Source organism: Mus caroli, unplaced genomic scaffold (assembly GCF_978045245.1).
Source record: "Mus caroli unplaced genomic scaffold, Mus_caroli_1 scaffold_1, whole genome shotgun sequence".
In the NCBI taxonomy this organism is placed as follows: Eukaryota; Metazoa; Chordata; class Mammalia; order Rodentia; family Muridae; genus Mus; species Mus caroli.
The window spans coordinates 140,892,426-140,916,474 of record NW_028227256.1 but is presented as its reverse complement, the minus strand read 5'-3'; the positions used below and the strand labels follow the sequence as shown (position 1 = coordinate 140,916,474).

Below are 24,049 nucleotides of genomic sequence, written 5' to 3'. Positions count from 1 at the left end.
ATGCTTTTGAATAATAACTTGTTATTTGGACCAGTTGAGAGAGTAACTCATCACTTATTTTGCTTCAGTAGGACTCTTTTTCTGAATATCAAACATATATGTTCAGTGTTAAATGCACTTTTAAAAATCTGAAAGTTGGTAAGTAGTAAGGAAAATTAATAATTGATCATTATATTATTTATTAGATATTTAAAAGCCTAATTAAGCAATAACTAGAACTGTTTATTAAATAATTTAAGTACTTAGAGATTTAAATATTTTACACAGACACACACACACACACACACACACATTCATATATAATTTTGTTTTTCGAGACATAGTTTCTCTGTGAAACCTCGGCTGTCCTGGAATTCAATCTGTAGACCAAGCTGCCTCGAACTCAGATCCATCTACCTCTGCCTCCTCCTGAGTGCTGGGATTAAAGATTCGTGCCACCACCACCCAGCAAGACTATTCTTATGAGTGGTTATACTTCATAACTAGTAGTTACCATTGTTATTGTGGACTCTAGGACTTATAGTCATGTAAGATATAACCCTTGTTTTACTTAAAAACATTTTAAATGATCTGAGGCAGAGATCTAAAATTGTGTAGCTTTACAGATTAGAGGTTGCCTTTTAAGTTGCCACGTTCCTTGCTCTGTGTTGTGTGGTGACTTCCTGGAGATGTGCTGTGATCCCTGGGGCCTTTTAGTATCAGTAGACCTGCTGCTTCTCAGGTGGCTCGTGCTGTGGGCATAAACCATACTTCAGATGGGTCTGAAATACACAATCAGGCTTTCAGACAGTAATTGAAAGAGCATCAATTTGAGCTGGGGTGCTGGTAGTGCTTACCTTTAATCTCAGTACTTGGGAGGCAGATGCGGGTGGATCTCTGCGAGATCAAAGCCTGTCCTGTCTCCAGAATGAGTTTCAGGATACCTAGGTCTACATAGAGAAACCTTGTCTTGAAAAACAACAAAACAAAACCAAAAAGAATATTAATTCAGGTATGTGTACTATTCCAGGTATGCTGGTTAAAAAATAACAGGGAAAGAAATACTTGTAGATTTTCAACTTATATACACATATGCAAATTTATATAAGGAATATATATGTTACATGTATATATGATATATATATATATAAACTGAAGAAAAAATAAGTGATTTATTTGTTCAGCTAAGTCAGAAAGAAGTATGTGCAAATAATGGCTGTAGTGACTCGGTGGTCATTGTGATGTAATTGGCTAGTGATACTAAGGGTTCTCATCACGTCATTGTTGTTTATAATAGTAGACAAAGGTTTTTATCTATGTAATCTCTTGGCAACCAGTTTTTCTTGCACTGCGTTGTTTTTACATAAGAAAAGTGATAAGGAAAATTGTGGTAATGGCAAAAATCATTGGCCCAAAGATGACTCGATGCCTGCAGTATACATTTTGTTTATTTTAATCATCTTTAAAACGATTTGCTATTTTTTTTACTTAGATGTCTTTGTGTGTCTCTAAGTACATATGACTGACTGCAGGTACCAGAGAAGGCCAGAGGCGTTTAACCCGTTCCATGAACTAGAGTTATAGGTGGTTGTGAGCCACCTGTAACTGGGAATGCTGGAAATCAAACTTTGATCTTCTGTAAGAGCAGCAAGTGCTCTAATTGATGAGCCATCTCCACAGCCCCAATTATAATCATATTTTTATAAGTGATGATTGTAGGTGTATTAAAGAAAAACTACTCATTTTTCTAAATTCATGTTCTCACACAAGATTTTTTCAAATCTTTTTTCCCTCTCTGTTATTTGAATTTATATATACTCAAGGGAAAAAGAGATGTAGAAGGTTAAATACTATAGTTAATATTTTTAATAGCTTATTTTTCTCATTCTTATTTATTTATTTTTTTTCGAGACAGGGTTTCTCTGTAGCCCTGGCTGTCCTGGAACTCACTTTGTAGACCAGGCTGACCTCAAACTCAGAAATCTGCCTGCCTCTGCCTCCTGGGTGCTGGGATTAAAGGCGTGTGCCACCACACCTGGCTTTTCTTATTCTTATCAAAATAAATATTTAGTGTTTATATAGCTCATTGGGAAGAATTTCAGTTGAATAGTTAATGAAGAGGTTTGGTCTGTGTGTGGGGAAAAGCACTACACATACTGTATAAAGTGAGACAATATTGGGACTGAAAAGGTATGGCCTTATAAATGCTAAGCCTTATAAGTGTGGCCTTATAACATCCTATAGTGCAATTAAAAAAGAACAGTAAAGCCAAGGGCTGAGAGCCTGGGATTTGTACTTTGCAAAAAGATAAAGTTATTACTTACTTTCAAATAACTATCTTGAATATACCTTTATGAAATTTCAAAAGTAAATTACTGAAAATAACATTTGAGAAATCTTCAAAATTTCTAGCTTTTTAGCACTTTTAAAAATAAATGTGACTTTACATGTTACCAAGGTATGTTAGATTATAAATTCAGAGATTACATGGTATTTATCAAGTTTCATAGTTGCTTCTATTCAATATCTAATTTAAAATTTTGGCTTCAGACTGAAAATATTCCTGTGGTTAGAAGACCTGACCGAAAAGATCTACTTGGATATCTCAATGGGGAAGCATGTGAGTACTAAATTTGCTCTCACGCTTGAAATATTATTATTATTATTATTATTATTATTATTTCCTATCAAAGTAGATGTAGTGGGGAATTTTGTATTCCACTCAATACCCTACCAGAAGCTGTGTCTGTGTGCTTCTCCCTGAAGTTGCACAAACTGTATCTTTTTAGGTTGTCACTCCCCCGTGGTGTGAGTGTTCTTTTTATACTGTCAGAGACCTTCCCTCTGTACATTATTATTCCCGTCTTGCTTTACTGTTTTCTCCTTCTCAATCATTACTTTTCAGAAGAGATGTAGAAGAGATCTATGCTTTATAGACTGTTGATTCCACACTCTTTATTACTATAAATTATTACTCATTTATATGAGTACACTGTTGAAAAGGAAGAGGTTGACAGACTGACTCTGCTCCTTTGTTACCTTTCTTGAAGTGCCTTCTGCCTAGCTCTCACCCTCCCTGTCTCACTGAAGCCAGACAGACTTTAGGATTGCCACTTTTATGTTTGTTTGTGTGTTTCTTTTTACCCCCTTTACCTATGAACATTTGATAGTGTTGGACACTCGCTTCTTTGAAGTCTTTCACTTGACATTTGGGACACTAGACCTTGGGTTTTCTTTCCATTCGTTCATCTTTCAATATATTTTTTGACATGTCTATGCCTTGTTACCTTAGGGTTTCTATTGCTGTGATGAGACACCAACCATGACCAAAATCAATCTGGGAATGAATTTCACCCTACAGCTCATAGTCCATCATCTAAGGAAGTCAGAGCTGGAACTTGAGGCGGGAATTGATGCAGAGGCTTTGGAGGAGTGCTGCTTATTGGCTTGTTCCTCACTACTTGCTTTTCTTTCTTTCTTTCTTTCTTTCTTTCTTTCTTTCTTTCTTTCTTTCTTTCTTTCTTTCTTTCTTTCTTTCTTTCTTTCGTTTTTCGAGACAGGGTTTCTCTGTGTAGCCCTGGCTGCCCTGGAACTCACTTTATAGACCAGGCTGGCTTCGAACTCCGAAATCCACCTGCCTCTGCCTCCCGAGTGCTTGGGTTAAAGGCGTGCGCGCCTGGCTTTGGCCTTCTTTCTTATGGCCTCCTGGACCACCGTGGTGCCCAGGGTTGTTACCACCTACAGTGACCTGGGCCCTCCCACATCAGTCACCAGTATAGAAAATGCACTATACACTTTGCCTACAGATAATTATATTGAAACTTTTCTCAACTGAGGCTTTCTCTTCCCTAATAACTTGTGCCAAGTTGACATAAAATTAGCCAGGACATTTCTTATGGCTTGAGTTTTCTTTTTCTCTTGAAACTCTAAAATCTCTAGGTGACATCTTCCAAGTTTTACGGTGTAAATATCCTGCTCTATTCATATTGCTGAAGGCCTCTGAACAGTTTGGATTTAATAAGGATTGAATGTGATGAGGATTTTGGTTTTGGTTTTTAGATTTGTGCCAGTCTTGAAAAAATTAGCCATCACAAAGAAATTATGAAAAAAGGTGTGTTATGTTGTATAATAGTTTAAACAGAAGAACAAGGACAAAAAGGTTTTTCATAAATGTGTACATGATTTTATTTATTTATTTATTTATTTTGGTTTTTTTTTGAGACAGGGTTTCTCTGTGTAGCTGTCCTGGAACTCACTCTGTAGACCAGGCTGGCTTTGAACCCAGAAGTTCACCTGTCTCTGCCTCCCAAGTGCTGGGATTAAAGGCGTGTGCCACCACGCCCCAGCTTATTTATTTATTTTTTAAGATTTATTTTATTTATATGAGTACACTGATGCAGGTGTGTCTGACACACCAAAAGGGGCTGTTGGATCCTATTATAGATGGTTGGTAGAAATTGAATTCAGGACTACTGGAAGAGCAGTCAGTGCTCTTAACTTCTGAGCCATCTCTCCAGCCCTGATTTTTATTCATTTATAATACAGAAGTTTATTAGACACAGTTAAAACTTATTAGAACTTAGGCACAGAGATATATTTCTACTATATGATACCATTCACTGTTGTGAGAAGTATAAAAAAGCATAAGATGTAGTATTAAGTCATAACTATAAAATCAAGGGTAGTTGTTAGTTTTCTAGTCATTTATTACAGTTGTAAGCTGAGTCAGCATAGCTCTCTGTCATGTGATGTAATCTTGTAACGCCATTACCTTTTTAGGCTATTACATAGTATTGAACGAAGTGATTTCTGGCAGTCCTTAGATACTTTTTCACTGTATATCATGTGTAAAATATTCTAAAATATGGGTTATTGACTATGTTATTGTTAAGTACATTCTGGTAAACAGCAGTGTATTTTTTTCTTGAACAGTTTTTTTGAGAAGTCAAATTTATGCATGAGTTTTCAATGTAATGAGAACATCAGTGCCCCAACCCTCATATTCAAGTGTTAGCTGCATTTTTTTCTCCTACTGACTTTTCTTCATATTTATAAATTTACTCTTGTCATCTTCCTTTAACTGTTGTACAGGCATCTGAAATTTAACATGTCTAAAATAGAGAGCCTAATTTACTTCTTTCCATCTCCACCCACATAAACAAAACTGAGCCTGTTCTCATCTTAGGAGTGGTGGTACCTTACATAACTGTGCAGTGATTTAGACCTTAAACTCTGGTGGGAAATCATTTCTGACCTATCTGTAACATTTGTAAGTTCTTTCTCTGCCTTGAAAACCACAACAGTGTTTGCTCTACTGCAACCCATGTCTTTCTTCCTTTGCTCTGAAACCTTCTCACAGGTCCCTACTTTCTATTTGCTGTAGCGTATTCTGTATCTAACAAGATTTATTTTTGAAAAGTATTTAAATTTAATTTTGCCATTTACCTATTCAAGGCCCTTTGTGGTTTCAATCACACTTTTTGTGAGGATAAAGCTTATATGTCTTGCCGTGTGGACTCCATGATTTTGTATCTGCCTAAATCTCTATGACTTTATCTTCCATCAGTCTTCTTTTATCCCGGCAGCTGGTTATTGATCTTGCGTTGGTCTACTGAATCTCAGAGGTTCTGCCTTTGCAATTCTGTCTTCAATTGTCTGTATTGTTATTAGGCTCTCATCTTCCATCAGTGCTCAAATATTCTTCTGTCCCTGACCATTATAAAATACAAAATGACATCCAACCTCATACCTTTCTTTATGTAATAAAATCCTGTTTATTTAAAAAAATCATATTTTTACCTGAAATTACATTTATTGCTTACTTGGATATGTCTGTAGTGTCTTTTTGGCAACGAACATTATAGAAACAGTTGTTTCAGTTGTCTTACTTATTACTACTCAGTGACGTTTAGAACAGTAGTGTGTAGTAGATACTTAACGGAATGAATGATTATTTTCTTATAAATATACATAAGTTGATATTACAGAAATAAAGCTCATCTTCCCTTGGGTGGAATTTATTACCAGTAAGCCAGTGATAGCAGTCATGTTACACTTCTGCTCCTTGTTTTTTTTTTTTTTTTTTTTGGTTTTTTTTTTTCGAGACAAGGTTTCTCTGTGTAGCCCTGGCTGTCCTGGCACTCACTTTGTAGACCAGGCTGGCCTCGAACTCAGAAATCCGCCTGCCTCTGCCTCCCGAGTGCTGGGATTAAAGGCGTGCGCCACCACGCCCAGCTCTGCTCCTTGTTTTTAAGCTATAATGTTGGTGTGCAGAGAATCTTGTGGATAATAGGAAGACCTCCAAGACTGTTTGCTTTTGCTATTTTCGTTTAGCAAATGCCTAACTCTTTACACTCCCCACCCCCAAATTGTATGTCTCTGTGTATGTGGTTGCATGTACCACAGCTTGAATGTTGAGGTCAGAGAAGAACTTGGTGGAGTCAGTTCTTGTCTACCTTTATGTAGCTTCCAGGAATCAAGCTCAGATTGCTACGTTCGAGTGGCAGGTGCTTTACTACTGGCCTTCCATGCGTATTCCTAAAATTACATTTGGACACTGTACAGAATGCAAAATCTTGTTACTTTTATGGGAGGTAAACAAATGCAATTGTGATGGAAAGATTGAAAAAAGGCTTCTAATTTATTTTTGTCTGTTTTGATTCAAGGGAAATTTAATTATTTGGAACATGAGATTTATAGTATATCTGTGTAAAAAAAAGTGTGTGTGTGTGCATACACACATACACACATATATGTGTATATATATATATTTTTTTTTTTTTTTTTCCCTTTTTAGGCTCACTCTTAATTTTCTTTTCATTAAAAAGTGTGTTGAAGGGAGCCTGGGATTCTTCAGTTTTACTGAGTGTCTCAGATGCATCTGGTAAATACCTGGAGCTCACTCTGTAGACCAGGCTGGCCTCGAACTCAGAAATTCGCCTGCCTCTGCCTCCCAAGTGCTGGGATTAAAGGCGTGTGCTACCACGCCCGGCTTTTTTTTTTGTTTTTTTTTTTTGTTTTTTTTTTTTTTAGGCTCACTTTGGAAACGACTCAGGGAGTTATTTATCCACATCATTCCTTATGTTTTCCCTAGGACAAACTTAGTTCTCAGATGTATTGTTTTGTTAATTTGTAAAACATGTTACTCGGTCAGTGAAAAAGTTGAACAGCTGTTAATATCATGTAGGCATGTTATAGTTACTAACACAAAGTTAGTAACTGTTAATATGAGTTAAAAGTGTGATCTCAAAAAGTCTAGATAAGCCGGGCGGTGGTGGCGCTCGCCTTTAATCCCAGCACTTGGGAGGCAGAGGCAGGTGGATTTCTCAGTCCGAGGCTAGCGTGGTCTACAGAGTGAGTTCCAGGACAGCCAGGGCTACACAGAGAAACCCTGTCTCGAAAAAAGCCCCCCCCCCCAAACAGTAGAACTACAGAATAATTTTAAATTTTATTTGGTGAAATTTAGTCTTGTACCAATGTGAGGAAAATAATGAGCAAAGACTATTATCATTGTGGAGTGGAGAACTTAAAGACTTATAACTGAGGAAGTGAGTCAGTAGATATGTTAATAAAACAACTTCCATGTGTTGGATGAGAAATACAGATGTGAGGGTGGCTAGCCTTATCGTATGATGGCAGTGTATATGACTAGAAATACACATACCAATTTAATATTGAAATGAAGACATATGTCTTATCAATGGGAAAAGGTGTGATTTTTTTTTCAGTTATGTTTTGATAAAAATAAAGCAAGTTCTGTATCATAACAAAAAGTCCTGATAAAGTGGAAAATGTTTTAACTCCTGTGTTAGAGAAAAAGGGTCAATAGTACTAGTTAATATATGAAGTGGGACCTTGGATATAGATAGATGAACAAAAGACCAACAACTTGAATAGTTATAGAATTAACAGAAAAGGTAATAAATCACTTGTATGCATAATATTGTATAAAATTACAAATTTAAAGGATACAAAAATCAGGTCTTCTGTGTTGCTGTTTGTCATTGAGCTCTGGTGAGGCTGTTAGGAAGCATTCGGCATTGTTGGCTGTGTCACTTTACCCTTCCTGAGCATGTGGACAGCGCATTACAAACAAGACACCCTACATTTGGAAGTGGCCTAGAGCTATCCTTGAAAATATAAAAAGTGACAAAAGACTTAGAACTGCCTACTCATAGGCAAGCAGTCAAATGAATTATAGTTATTCCATACAGTAGGAATAGCTACTAGAGTGAAAGGGTTGTCTGAGCTAATACTCTTTTGTAATGGGAAACAAGTTTCAGAATATTCTGCATATTATGCTGCTTTGGTGGAAATAGTACAAATAAAGTATAACTGTATTTCTCATAGCTGTAGAAGGATATACAAGACAATAGGTATTTATATAGGGGAGTATTTAACTTGGTGGAAGGGACCAGGTATTTACTTTCTCTCTCTCTCTCTCTCTCTCTCTCTGTTTTTAATAGTTTTATTTTGAGGCATTCAAAAATAAAATAATTTGAAGGTTAGTTGGAAGTTCCTACCAATTGTGAATAAGTACAGTTTGTATGTTCTACAGTGTGTGCGTATTTAAGTATTTGGGGGAAGCATTCTTTTTAAATGTGTTTGCTATACCAGAGTATAATCTGAAGTGACCAGTTAACTTCAGTAATTAGCATCTCAGTAGTTTGTAAGCTAAATTTTTAAAAATAGTTGTTCTTTCACAGACTTTCTAATTCTAATTGAGTCATCTTGTTAATAAAGTACTGTTATAGAGCTGCTTTTGAAACCATTTTACCTGGGGAAATCCTATGGATATAAGAAATAAAACAAAGCTTGAGTGTTTCCCTTAGAATAATACCATATATATATTTTCAAATACTGGTTTGCTTATGATTTTTCTTTTCCATTTTCAGCAACATCAGCAAGCATAGACAGGAGTGCCCCCTTGGAAATAGGTCTTCAGCGGTCTACTCAAGGTACACCTGATACATCGTTATCTTGAACACTAAATAAAAACCCCTTTTATAAAGTACACACTTACTTATATTTATTTTTGTTGTAGTCAAAAGAGCTGCAGATGAAGTTTTAGCAGAAGCAAAGAAACCACGAATTGAGGTAATAGAACTCTATTTTTAAAATAATTTATTTTGTTATTAAAAGTAGAATTGTGTAGAAATAAGAATTCTTTATGGCTGGGCAGTGGTGGCACATGCCTTTAATCCCAGCACTGGGGTAGGCAGAGGCAGGTAGATGTTTTGAGTTCAGGGCCAGCCTGGTCTACAGAGCGAGTTCCAGGAAAACCAGGACTACACACAGAAAAGTAAAAGTTGAAAAACAAACAAACAAACAAAAACCCCCAAAACCCAAAAGACAAAAACATACAAACAAAAAAGCTTTATCGTAATTCTAACAGCTTTACTTTTTCTGAAAAGAAGTATAGATTAATAGGTAGCTTGCTTGTGTTCCTGTGTTAGTTCTCAGATCTAAGCTCTGTGATGAGTATGCCATTTCATTTGCTTTGCTATTCTTTGCCTTGTTGATGAATACCGTGCCTTACATCCAGGGTGAGAAACTATTACCTGATCATGTTAAAGGTCATGTGCTAAGTTTTCTAGTTTTTTAGGGTCCTGTAGTCTTGATTGCTTCACTCCCATCTTGTTATTGTATTACTGTTATGGGGAAACCTTCATAAATCACACATCAAAGGTTAGATACTCTGACAGAAGTACCTGATGCTGAAGGCCAGGACTGGTCTCGGGCTCTGTTTTGATGACTTGGAGAATAAGGTAGTGTGAATCCGTGCTTTGCCTTTCCAGCCTGTGAATCTGATTAAAAGTGTTGCTGACACAGGCTCGTGCTTTAGTGAGCACAGCTGGGGAGGATAGTGTGCTGGGAACTCCTTGTCACTGTGATAAAATACCCGAGGAGGACAGCGTAAAGAAAGGCCTGCTGTGGCTCATGGTTTTAGCCCGCAGTTGCCTGGCCACACTGTTTTCGGGCCTGTGCAAGAAAGAATATGGCATAAAGGTATAGTGGATGGAAATTGCCCACCTTACTGCGGAGAGAAACAGAAGGAATATTTGGAACAAGATAACCATTTCAGAGCATAGCCTGAACTCCTTTCAGACGGGCTCCATTCCTAACGGTCTGTGGAGTTCATCAGCCCATTAGAGCTGTAAGGTAGAGGAACCCTTAGCATCCAACTGCCTCCCAAAAGCCCACTAGATAGCAACCATCTTTTTAATATCTGAGCATTTTGAAGTTATTTTTAGGTTCTAACTAAAACATTTACTTGAAATACAGAACAGGTAAGAAATGTAATTACCTTTAGAGTAGCTGTTGTATAGTGGTGGTAACTAATAAGTAATATATTGTATTTTGAAGAACATTAAGGAAGAAGTGTTTTCAGCACAAAAAAGTAGCAATATGTAAAGTAATAACAATGTTAATTAACTAGATTGAGCTATAACATATACTATGTGTATTAGAAGATAGTATTATTCATAATGTGTACTTTTGAACAATTAAAAAATTGTTACCATTAACTGACTAGTTATTATTATGAGTAAGATATCCTTTGGAGTTTTAGTTACATATAGAAATACATATAAATAACATATTAAAAAGCTCCATATTATTTATATGCAAAGGAAACTTCTAGGTGTAGAGAATAATTTGCTAGGAATTTAAAATCTTGCAGTTTTATGAATCTGCATCAGTTTATAGTAAGAAATATCAAGTATTAACAATACTAGAAGCCATATATATTATTTTAGAATATACATATCTACTTTGAAGGTTAGACTAATGTAACTACGTCTTTTTTTGCCATGTAAGCAACAAAGCTTCTACAAGTAAGGATGGGGAGGTAACTAGGGGTAATGTTGGTTGGCAGGTATATGCAGTGGAGTTAGTAATAACGTGATCGTAAAACAATGTAATTTTAGTTAATTTTTTAAGTCATGATAGCTAACTCATTGTTTTAGGTCTATAGAAAATACTATTTTAAATGAATTACGTGTATTAAGTAGTGTACTCTTTACTACCACCCTTTGACTTTGTGAGATTTTAAATAAGATGTAATTTATTCTCCTGTAGTAATTGTCATCTCGGAGGCTTACTGCTAACCTAGGCCTAGTCCTGGAAGCTTCTAGATGCCATACAATCTAGTCTAGGCCTAGAGCCTTTTCTGCCTCTAAGACATACTGCTGAGTAAGATCACCATTTCTACTTCTTTCTGAAGTCTGCTGGCTGGTTTACCTCAGCTGTTCTGGTGCAAACTCCTCTCCAAGCTGACTGACTGATTCAGTCTGGCTTCTCTTAAGTTTCTGACTGAATTGCTCTGCCTGGCTTCATACTAACTTTGGCAGTATGTTCTAAATTTCTGTCTCCTCATTCTCTGGCTCATTCTGTCTTTACTTGTGTCTAGCTTGTTCTCTCTTCAACCTGTCTCTGTAAAACTCTCCTGGTAAAACTGCCTCTGAATTCCATGAACTGACTGAACCGAACTGACTAGAACTCAGACAGATATCTGCATGCCTCTGTCTCCTGAGTGCTGGAATTAAAGGTGTGTACCATCACGCCTAGACCTAAGCGTTTCTTTACCTGAAACTTGCTTTATACCAGGCTATCCTTGAATTTAGAGATCCACTTGCCTCTGTCTCCTGGGATTAAAGTTGTGTCTGTATTCCAGCCCGTTCACACAGACCTAGAAGGTCTTTGGATGTGATCTTTCACCAGAGCAGCCATGTTCTGAATTAAGATTTCTCTATAGTGAGTAAGTAGACGCCACAGAAAAGTGACTTGCTGAGAATGAAGTGACAGCCAGAATTAGAACCAAGACACTTCGGCTGCTGAGCCATTCTGCCCTACTGAGTATGAATTTTGTGGCAGCAAAACAAAGTTTCCCCATTTCCTCATATGAAAGAAGACTCTGGCCACGGTTAAAACATAATTTACTTGGAAATATGAAAATATCACAATGTGATCATTTAAAAAAATTCAGCACCCAAGAAAAGTTAAATACCAAAGCTACCAGTAACTTGAACTGCAGGAAGAAGGAAAAAGGAAACATGAGGTCAGTATTTATGACTAGGTTGTATTTTTAAAATTACTAGTTTCTTGAGGACCTTGACCATTGAGGATTATAACTTCCTTCCAAATGGTAAAAATGAAAATGTGTTTGCTAAAATATCTTTGCATTTATTTCAGCTAATTTGTTTGTTTTAACATTTTTATATAGTAGAAAACTAATAGGGCAATAGTATTTTTTCTCTTTTGAAGTCTTAAGTATTTAGTTTCATATACTATTATTCATTAACCCTGACTTTACTCCTTATTTATTTGTTGAATATAGACATTGACCTCAATAGGTGCCACTGAATTGGATTTTTTCTTAATTAGCCGTATGCTATTCAAACTAAATTTCACATGGCTTTCTAAGTTATAAATAATATTTCTCAGGTTGACCTCAAGCTGCAAATTGTTTTTAAACTCTTGATGCTTGTCTGCTGGGATTATAGGCATGAGCCACACATCCTTGTCAGATAAGATTTTGAAATAGACTATTGGGAATTTTGTAGGAAGATTTTTGTGTTCCAAGGAACTTCAACAGCTATTAACTTTTTGTTTCTAGTGTTTTGACTTCTTATTTGGCAGATTTGAGGACATGTGGCATCAGATTGAAAAAGAAAATCGATATCCAAAATGAAAAAAAATTAACTTTGAAGACTTCCTTTAAAAGTTAGATATTTTTTCATCAGGAATGGATCTAAAGGGGCTGGCAAGATGGCTCAGCTGTTAATATTTGTTCTAGCAGAAAACTTAGGTTCATTCTCAGTAGTAGCTTACAACTACCCATGACTCTAGCTCCTATGTAAGCACCAGGTATGCATGTGGCGCGCTTACATACTGTAGGTAACATTCTCAGTACACATAAATAAAACTAAAAACATTTTTTAGAAGTATGAATTATATACATATACACACATATACATATACAGAAGCACATATATTTTTTTTAATGAAAATAGTAGTAGTTGGGAGAGCACAGAAATAGGTGTCTGGGCACCACATTGTAAACTTAAAGATGATTTTTCAGTAATTTTTTTTTTTCTAAGCTTTTTGGTGATGTAAAAACAATACATATGTTTAGAAGAATTACTTTATTTTTATCACAGTAGTCAAAAAATATGAGATGCCCAACACTTTATACACACTTTGTATTATATGGAGGCTAGTGTATATGTTCAAGTAAACAAGCCATGATATTTAGTAGGTAGATGTGTAAAATACATTTTTGGCTTAATGTTTTAAATTTGCTGTGATATTTTAATTTAAGTTCCTGTTGCTGTGATGAAACACCATAACCAAAAGCAACTGGGGAAGAGAGGGTTTATTTGGCTTATACTTCCACATCCACAGTCCATCACTGAGGGAAGTCAGGGCAGGAACTCAATCAGGACAGTAACCTGGAGTCAGGATCTGAAGCAGAGGTTACGGAGGGGTGCTGTTTACTTTCTGGCTCCCCATGGCTTATTCAGCTTGCTTTATCATAGAACCCAGGACCACCAGCTCAGGGATGGTATCACCTAAAATAGGCTGGGCCTTCTTTCATCAATCACTAATTAAGAAAATGTCCTATAGGCTTGCATATAGGCCAGTCTTATATGGAGGCATTTTCTCATCTAGGGTTCTTTCTTCTCAAGTGACTCAAGCCAGTGTCAGGTTGGCATATAAGTCACCAGCACATGTGGTTTATTAGAACTTAGCTCCATTGTAAGTCAAGGAACCTCAGAAATCCCTTCCGGACTTAAATGATCCAATATACACTTGTCTCTAAGTAAAAGGTGACTTAAGTACAATATTACATGGAACTGGCCTGTGGTAGTTTTGCTAGGAAGTTTTTTTGTTGTTGTTGTTTTGTTTTGTTTTTTGGGTTTTTCAAGACAGGGTTTCCAGGACAGCCAGGCTGTCCTGGAACTTACTTTGTAGACCAGGCTGGCCTCAAACTCAGAAATAATCTGCCTGCCTCTGCCTCCCAAGTGCTGGGATCAAAGGCATGCACCACCACTGCCCGGCTGATAGGAAGTTTTGTATAGTGATTTTTCCATGTATAAGGTAACTAAACTTAAAAATGTTACTAATCATTGATTATTTTTAGGATGAAGAGTGTGTGCGCCTTGATAAAGAGAGATTGGCAGCTCGTTTGGAAGGCCATAAAGAAGGGATCGTGCAGACTGAACAGATTAGGTAAAAGTTTCTTAAATAGGTAGTATAGATTTTATGTAAAGGTATGTAGAAAATGGGGTGTTTAGACACTACTCACAATTTACATTTGCATCTTTATTCATTGTATGCTCCTGTCACTAAGTATAGAAGAATGCAGTTGTCCCTTGGAATTTATTGGGATTAGTTCTCTCCACAGATATTAATACCCAGAAGTACTCAAGACCCTTGAGTAAAATGGCATGGTATTTGCTTATAACCTATAGTATAAGAATCTATTCTAGACTACTTACTGTTTTTGTCAAGTATGAGACTAAGTTAGACGTGGATATTTATTTTGACTTATTTTTAGTTTAGAGGTACATGGTTCTACTCTCAGACTCATGTGTGGTAAGGCAGAATATGTAGAGGGACCATTGTCATAACCTCAAATGGTATGTAGCAAACAGGTTGGTGGCTGGGGGCAGGGGGTGGGCTGTGCTTATGCAAACTAGAAGGACCAGGGAATCGATAACTTCAAGGACTTAACCCAAGTAAACCACTTGTTTGCTACGTGCAACCTCCTAAAGTTTTCAGAAACTTCTAAAGTAGCATCATCAGTTGGGGACCAGGCCTTTAATATACCATCTACCCAAATGCTACATTATATCTGTGGCTCCTAAGGACTTATGCTTGCCTCATAATGCAAACTGTATTTACTTTATTTTTTTATAGTCTCTAAGACCCTGAAGTTTCCCTGAATAACAGTTCCCACATTATTCAGAAGGTTATGCTTAAGGTTTCTTCTGAAGTGGAAATCTCTTAGCTATGAGTTCCTGTAAATTTTAGTAATGCTGCATACTTGTAACATACAATAATGCAGAGTAAGCATTCTTATTACAAAATGAAGAGAGGAAGAATAGGAAAGAATGGGAACAAAGAAACAAGAGGGCAAATGTTAAATCCTATAAATTCATGTCCACCAATAGTGACGTTCATGTGATGATATGTTATGTGTGCTTCAGTGGGCTTGAGCAGTCCCATCCTCGTGGCCTGGCTTATTACAGGCCACATGACTTCTCCCTTAGACCAGCTCTATGTTTTTGCCTTTAACTTGCTGTGGCTTTTGTTCTATGCTCTCTTGACATCTCAGTCTTTCAACTGAGTTAAGTAAAATCTTTGTCCCCTTAGTTTGCAGTAGAGTCTAGCTCATTCCTGAGATAACTCTAACAGTATCTTTCCTGTTTTGATGCAAAGTACTGGGCTTTAACGAAAACAAAATCATGGCCCTAATTGCATCAACAGCTATACTTTACTCTGTCATAATGTGAATTTATTTTCTAGTATTGCATTTTCCAGACCTTCCCTGATTTTTTTTTTTTTGCTTACATTTATTACAATAAATTTGGCTAAATCAGCTAGTAGTATCCATTCTGAGCTGCCTTGATGTTTCCTCTGCCTTAACTATTACTTTTAAATTTAGCTCCACTTAAAGTCTGGGAGCATGGACAAAAATATGAAAATACTTCACAACAGTGATGTCTATGTAAGTGCTATGTCTATGTAAGTGCTAATAGAGTCCTCACTCTCATATTAAGCCTCATAATTAGTTAGCTTCAGTCTTAGAGCATTTTGGCCTTCTGAGTTTCCACAAGAATTAAGCTCTGCCTATATAGTATTTAGGATTTATCCACTCCATCTCTCCAAACTTCACAAACTAGTTCCTGAAGCTCATAAATGGAATAGTAAGTAATTGCACTAGTGTCTGTACACTTCCCACTAATTTTCTCGGTTAGACTGTAGTGATGAGTACTTGAGAAATATAAAAGATTTATTTTGTCTCAGAGTGTCAGAGGTTGTAGTTGATGTTGCTTCTGGGCTTATGTGTCTGTAACATCTGGTGAGGAAGGAACAGTGGGACTTACCTTGTGACATTATACTTGTGAGTGCTGACCAGCCCACACAGCTGTTTTTCTTTCTCTTGGCCCTTTAGAGTCTCCTCTTTCCTGTTCCACAATTTCTTTTTTTCTTTTTCCTTTTTGGTTTTTTGAGACTGGGTTTCTCTGTAAAGACAGTTCTGGCTGTCCTGAAAATTACTTTGAAGGTCAGCCTGTCATTGAGCTCACAGAGATCTGACTGCTTCTGCCTTCTGAGTGGGATTAAAGGCATGTAGCACCACCACCTGGGCTGTCCCATAATTTGACTATGGATTTGTAACATTCTAACTTTCCAGGAATTTCAAATTACTCAGCCAGCCATCCTAGTAAAATCTTTAGGAATGACTTTCTTTGGGAACTTTACATTGGTCAACGATTAATTATCGTAATTATTTGAACTTCTCATGGATATTTTCTGTTTTGTCTGCTGGGAACACCAACTTTGTATTACCAGCTTAAACTACTTGGGTCATGGCTATTTCCAGGTTTAGATAGTCCTTCATTAAGCCTGTCTGTTATCATTCTATGATAGTATCTTTATGCAGCTTGCTCAGTATTCTGAATCATGTAAAGACTTTGGTCTTACTAAGTTCTGCCTGGGTTCATTTTATGACTTATTTGGAAATTGTGAAGGCGGTAAACAGGGAAGTTATAGGAATTACTTTGTTGGTTAATTTGTCAGAGAATCACTGTTGTTCAATGTTTTATACCTAATATCTGGCAAACCATTATTTTGTGTATTTTAGCAAATCATTTTCTGGTAGATGAGCTAATCTAGTCACTATCACTTCATGTTGGCTGGAAGTAGAAGTCTACTAATTGAAAGTCCAGTGCCAGCTTGAGAGCCAGCCAGATTGCTCACTGGGTAAAGGCCATGCTGCCAGGCTCAAGCAGTGACATGAGTTTGCTATCCATACCCACATGGCAGAGAGAGAGAACCGGCTCCTGCAACTTGTCCTCTTATTTCTACACAGGGCATGTGTTGTGCTGCGTTTTCCTGCGTGCATGTGTTCACGCAAAATAAATGTTATAAAACCAATTTGAATTTGTCTAAAAACATGCTTACATGCTTTAGATTTTAGGGGATTGTTGCAGGGTATGTTCAGGAGAGGTGGGTGTCAGCTACATATTGAATATCTGCTATAAAATGGTTTTATGCTTATCAGATAAAAATTTGCATACTGTTTTTAAACCTCCAGGGATTCTGTAAGAGAGTTTCAAGGTTTTCATTTTGTAACTGAAATAATACTTTTGTCTACAGGTTTTAAGGCACTCTCACTTTCCTAAAGAAGGAACAAAATGTTTAATTGTTAAAATACATTAATAAAGCAAGTAATTTACATGGTAGCAATAAATGTGTATGGATTCTACTGGCTATTAAAGAGCTGTGCAGATATGTCACTAATTATAATTACAAGTTCTTGAAAACACAAATTAATGCACTGCAGTACTAAGATTACATGCAGGTAAAACAAGATTCAGCGGCTATGAAGTATTTGTAGTTACAGATTTGATTAAAGCAAATGAGAATTTAATCAACATATTCATGTAGCATCCAAATTAGAATAGTTTATTTTTAAATATTGTGAACATTTTTCTTAATAAAAGCAATTCTTGGACATTCAAATAAAGTCAGGAAAACAAATAGTAAAAAAAAACCCAGTGAGATAGAAGTAAGGATCCACTTAGTAATTTCACAGCCAGAGATCAATGCAAAGTAGGAGAAAAAGATAGCAAATATTTTACCTTAGGTAATTCATTTATAATATCCGGTAACATCACAAATCAAGTAAGAATTTTGTTATATAAAAAGTATTTTTAAAATGCAAGTAAGAAGACAGGACTTCGGTATTCTGTGTTAACCTGTGTTTAACACAGGCAGACTGAAAAAAGTTCACCGGACAGCTTGCATGTCTAATCAGTTTTTCTTTTAATTACAACATTTAATTTGCATCTATGGTATACTAATTAAGATCTGAGTAGAAGAACAAGATGTAGGAGTGACAGTATTTAGAATTTCTTGGGAAATATTTGTGCTGTTACAATGCTACTGGAGCCTCAAAATTGATGAGCAAGTGCCTAACTTTGTACTGTCCTTGTTTGCTCACTCTACTGACATTTCAGGTGGCAGACTAGCATATATTCTTCCATCGTCTTGCCTCTTGTCACCCTCTGTTAGTGATTCTTCTATTGTGTAGTTAGCTGCTGCTGCAAGGTCTTGACCCTTACCTGTGCTGGCAGAGTTCCCATGACCCAGGATTGCTGGCCTGGGTTCTACATTTTTATGGGTCTCAGTTAAACATATGATCTTCTATGTGCTAGGCAAAGACAGAACTACTGACCTGCGGTGTCAGTACTCAACTACTGTTAAATTTTTTTTTTTATTCCATGTTATTAAAACACACACACTTCAATGCAGATTAAGTGCTTAATTGGGTGGTTTCCTCATGTGATTCCATAAAAGGCTGTTCTTTACGGTGAGACCAGAATTTTAAATTATATTTTTCATTGAATTTATTTTTTCTTTCCCTCTCTTCCTCTCCCCTCTTTCTCTTTCTCTTTTCCTTCCTTTCTCCCTCCTTCCCTTCCCTCCCTTCCCCTTCCTTCTTCCTTCCTTCCTTCCTTCCTTCCTTCCTTCCTTCTATTAAACCTAATACATTTTATTCTTTAGACAAGATGTTTTTGCTGCTCCTGTTAGAGAGTTGTTATTAAGATTGATATGGATATATTTAAAATAATATAATTTTGAAGACTGACGATTCCTGGGCTACTTTTTTTTTTAAGTTTTAGATTGCTTTATTTTACTTTTTATGTGTATGATTATTTTGCCTACATGTATTTCTGTGTACCATGTGCCTGGTGTTCACAGAGATCAGAAGAAGGCATCATGATCTCTGGAAATTGATTTATGGATGGTTGTGAGCTACCAAGTTGGTGCTGGGAACTGACCCAGGGACCTTGTAAAAGCAGCAAATTCTCTTAATCTCTGAACCATCCCCTCCAGCCCTGGGATGCTGATTTATTGTCTCTAAATCTCTTAGCACACCAGGAAATTGACAGCAGTAAGAAGTGTGCTTTTCATTATTGTGTACTACAATTATTATTTGTGTCATTGTTGATAAAGGTATTTTTAAAATAGGGCTGTACATATGATGATCATTTTATGAAGTCTACTTTTAATATTTAAAGTCTTTTATTGTGAAAGCATATTTCTCTATGCTTTTTGCCTATTTGAGAATCAAGTAAATTGAAGACATAAAAGCTGTTCAAATACATTTATTTCAGTATGTGATTTTTTTTTACTTGCAATTTCTTATAATGAAGTTTTAATTAAGCACGGCTTTGTCTTCTAGAAATTAAAAGAATGATTGTGCCATATAAAGTTTCTTTTGATTCTGTAGTCTGTTGTATATGTGGCTTATGATTTTAAAACCTTGAAATATATTTCATGGAAAAACCCAAGCTTTGAGGTTTTTTTCTTTTAGCAGAATGATGTTTTAATCCCACTCCAGGGTGGCCTATGTGCGTGTGTATAATTTTCATATACAGAGAGTTATAGCTGTAGATACAGTGGTAAAGACTCAGGGCACAGAAGCAGAAGACCCCTTACTATTTATTTAGTTCTGCTCTACTGGGGAGATTTTTTTAAAAAAGCAAGGTATTTTATAATTGTTGTTCCTATAATTGTTTTTAATTTTAAGGAAATGACTAATTCAAGGCCAGAGAGATGGTTCAGTGGTTAAGAGTACTGGCCATTCTTCCAGAGGATTCTGGTTTGATTGTTAGCTGAAACATTGTGGCCTACAACTGCCTGTAGGTTTAGTTTCAGGGAATTTGATGCCTTCTTTTGACTTTCTTGAGCACCAGACATACAAATGACACACATGTGGGTAAAGCACTCATACTCAACGTAAGTAAGGAAACTATTAACTTGTTTTTAGAGTATTATCTGTATGAGTTGTTACATGTAAAAGTCCCATGTCACCATAAAATAACAAATAACAAATATACAATTTTATAGAAAAGCTTATTGCCATGTGCAGTGGTTTTGTTTTTCCTCCCAGTCAATTTAAGTGCCACAATGTATATGTTGTACTGAAAGCATCTTTGCTGTGAAATTTAAAAAATAAATTATTTTTAGGTCTTTGTCTGAAGCCATGTCAGTGGAAAAAATTGCTGCAATCAAAGCCAAAATTATGGCTAAGAAAAGATCTACTATCAAGACTGATCTAGATGATGATATAACTGCCCTTAAACAGAGGAGTTTTGTGGATGCTGAGGTAGATGTGACCAGAGATATTGTCAGCAGAGAGAGAGTGTGGAGGACAAGAACAACTATTTTACAGAGCACAGGAAAGGTAATTAAAATATTTTACTCACTTTGGAGTGCTATAGGATTGTTTGAAACTTATAGGTTTTGTTTTAAGTTTTATTTATTTATGTTTGAACACCTAAGGACTAATTCTTTGAAACTTTTGTTCCGAGCAAATTAAGAATTTAAATGGGGAGTCTGTCAATTTGAGGCTTATTCAAACTGTGAAGGTGGAAGGAGAACATTCATTCACCACAGTTCTCCTCTAATCTCCATGTGTGTACTGCGAGTGTGCACACGCCATGTGCTAGATGCTTTAATATGTCAACAGCATCAGTTCTGTTGTGTGAACATATTTCTTCTCTCTGTTGGTGGGCTTTCCTCTTAAGTATTCTTGGACATTAATTCTCCATTGATGCATAGTTGCTAAAATGGTGGTTTGATAGAGACATTTGTGTAAAATTACTGTGAAACTCACCCTAATTTTGGAAAGACTTTGTTTAAAGACCCTCTGGGTTTTTTTGAGGTAGAGTCTTTTTTTTAGTGGCTTGGACCTGCCTTCGCCTGCTATGTACAGTGGTTTTGATTGTAGAATAATATTGGGATTTTACCTTCTAACTTACTGTATCATTTTGCTAGGAATAAAATTAGTAGAAAAGGGATGTAAGGAAAATAGTTATTTCTATTCATTTCATATTTTGATTTGTCGTACATCTTAAGCATTCTCCGTTGGCCACAGAGATGACTCGGCTGGTAAAGGCCCTTGTTCTGTAAGTCCGGCAACCTGAGTTAAGACTCCAGAGCCATGCAAAGATGAAAAAACAAATTCCACAAAGTTGCCCTCTGCTCTCCACACCCGGCGTGGCATGTGTGTCTCCACATACATACCATGCACGTGTGTGCATACAAGAGTAGAAATAACGTAAGTTTACTCTAGACAGAAAGGAACTGTTTTACGGATCCATGCGAACTTGTACCGTGCATTTGATTCCTGGAACCTGTGTATGGAGAGAACTGACTCCACATTGTTGTTCTCTTAGTTCTATGCTTGCACTGTGCTGCACGTGTCCTCATACACATCCAGAAAAGTAAAAAACAACCATTTTCCAGAGCTTAAAACTACAAAGAAATGTGAGGCTATAACTAAAACTTTCACTTTTCAATTTTTTGTTACCAATAGTTAAATGGTGTTATTATTTTCATTGTGTAATTGGCTAATACTTGATTAACACTGTGAGTTACTAGTTTCTTTTTTGATTTTGTGTTGTTTTTTGAGACAAGGTTGTACTGTGTAGTCCTGGCTGTCCTGTAACCTGCTGTGTAGACTAGGCTGGCCTCCATCTCAGAAAAAATCCACCTGCCTCAGCCTCAGCCTTGGCCTCGTCTTCTGCCCCTTGAGTGCTGGGATGGAAGGCATGTGTCATTATGCTTGGCTTTTTTTTTTTTTTTTTTTAAATTCATTTTAACTTAGTTTGAAACTTACAGGGTTTTTTAAATCTAAAATATTAAAATTTTAAATTGCTGATAGAAGCTTTTTTTCTGTCAACTCTAGGTGGCAGGATTGTACCAGTTTAAGTGTTATAATTTAATGTTGGTACCACTGTATCTTATAAAAAACAGTCATTTAACTATTGTTTAGAAGTGAGTTTTGCTATTATAAATATTAGCATTTTAAAATAAAGTTAACATTTTTAAAGGTCAAAATTAAACATTTTGACTGCTTATCTCTAGGTATATATAGTTTTCATCTGCTAAACTCTATAAATATCTATAGATACTTAAAAGGGGTATGGAACGTGGAGTGTGGGATTTATGTGTGTGCATGTGTACATTTGGAGGTCAGAAGACAGCTTGTGAGAGTCACTTCTTTCCTTTCCCCATGTGGATTCCTGGGATTGAGCTCAGGTTGTTAGGCCTGGCAGCTCTGGCCTAATGTAGACTTGAGACTTACTTTAATTATTACCTAGTATCAGAATTTTATTTTCTGAATTTTTTTTTTTTTTTTTTTTTTTTTTTTTTGGTTTTTTTCGAGACAGGGTTTCTCTGTGTAGCCCTGGCTGTCCTGGCACTCACTTTGTAGACCAGGCTGGCCTCGAACTCAGAAATCCGCCTGCCTCTGCCTCCCGAGTGCTGGGATTAAAGGCGTGTGCCACCACGCCCGGCCTATTTTCTGAATTTTAAGCAGCAAGAAAGTTCAAGTTTTTATTATTCTTATACAGTTAATATACCCTAGTCAAGGCAACCTGTTTTATAGTATCAATCATTATATTAAATGTTTTACTCTGTTTTGTGCTGCTAAAACAGAATATCACAGACTAACTTGTAACCAACAGAAATTTCTGTGCCACTAAAATAAGAGGTCTTATTCTGTTTTGAGCTGCTATGATAGAGTATCACAGACTGAATAATTTATAATGAATAGACATTTCTGTGGTTCACCATTCTAGAGGCTGGAAAGTCCAAGATCAAGGAACTGCATCTGATGAGGGCTTTGTTACTGCATCAAAAATGGCGGAAGGTATCACATGGGTGAGAGAGAGGGAATGAAAAGGAGGGCTGAATTATTATTTTATCAGAAAATGACTCTTAAAATCACTAAGCCCCTCATTTAGTCGCCACTTAATCCATTTTTTAAAGTCACTTCTTAAAAATCCCACCTTTCAGTAATAGTGTATTAAGAGTACATTTTGTAACATATAGCTTTGGGGGGATATTTTTAGACCAAAGTAATTTATTATTGAATCATTGGTATAAAGAGATCTGTACAAAGGAGATAATCACATGTAATTCTTGCACACAAGACTTGATGATGCTATTTGGATCGATTCTTTTAGAGTTTACATCTCTCATTCAGTTTAACCACCTTAAAAGTGATCTGATTTTCTTGTTTGAGCAGTTGCACTGAGATTTCATTTGCATTTGGCACTGATTTGCTGATGTTTGCAGTAAAATGGTGCAGAAACCATGGCTTCTAATACTGCTGGTACTTGCCTTGAGTCAAGGCAGGGTCACCCAACATTACTAGCAAATCATGGTGTTCTTTGTTCACCAGGTTTAACCTTAATTAAAGAGTGACCTTTGAATATACCTAATGAAATTTAAATGGAACAGTAGTCCTGCACACTAAAAAAGAAAATCTGTAGTTGCTTTTATGAACAGCATTTGTATTGTGGTTTGGGTTATTAACTTAAAAAATTTAAAAAAAGGAAACCATTGTGTTTTATTTAAATGTCTGTTTTTCAGACTTAGGTATTTTATAGATATTCTTTGAAATAGTGTCAGGAAATGCAACTGACCAATATAACTTTCCTGAGAAAATTAAAATTTTGGGAAGTTTCTGCTATGATTTTTCCAGTTTTCTAAATCATAGACTGTTTTGATGAAACTTTTGTAAATAATATTAACCGATTTAATATGTAAAAAGCATTAGCGGGGGCTGGAGAGATGGCTCAGTGGGTAAGAGCACTAACTGCTTTCCTGAAGGTTCTGAGTTCAGATCCCAGCAGACACATGGTGGCTCACAACCACCATAATGAGATCTGACACCCTCCTCTGGAGGTGGCTGGGCCGACCCGAGTAAGCAGAGGTCCTAAATTTAATTCCTAACGACCACGTGAACGCTCACAATCATCTG

At 36.4% G+C, this 24,049-nt stretch overlaps 1 protein-coding gene across 1 annotated transcript in view; it reads left to right on the top strand.

Moving 5' to 3' along the window:
- Window positions 1-24,049, top strand: part of Cdc73 (cell division cycle 73) — a 106,584-nt gene that overhangs the window by 5,006 nt on the left and 77,529 nt on the right. Inside the window, exons 3-7 of the mRNA XM_021165244.3 lie at window positions 2,530-2,599; window positions 8,874-8,936; window positions 9,023-9,075; window positions 14,123-14,211; window positions 20,245-20,461. Of these exons, the coding sequence (XP_021020903.1) occupies window positions 2,530-2,599; window positions 8,874-8,936; window positions 9,023-9,075; window positions 14,123-14,211; window positions 20,245-20,461 (492 nt within the window). The remainder of the gene's footprint in view (window positions 1-2,529; window positions 2,600-8,873; window positions 8,937-9,022; window positions 9,076-14,122; window positions 14,212-20,244; window positions 20,462-24,049) is intronic.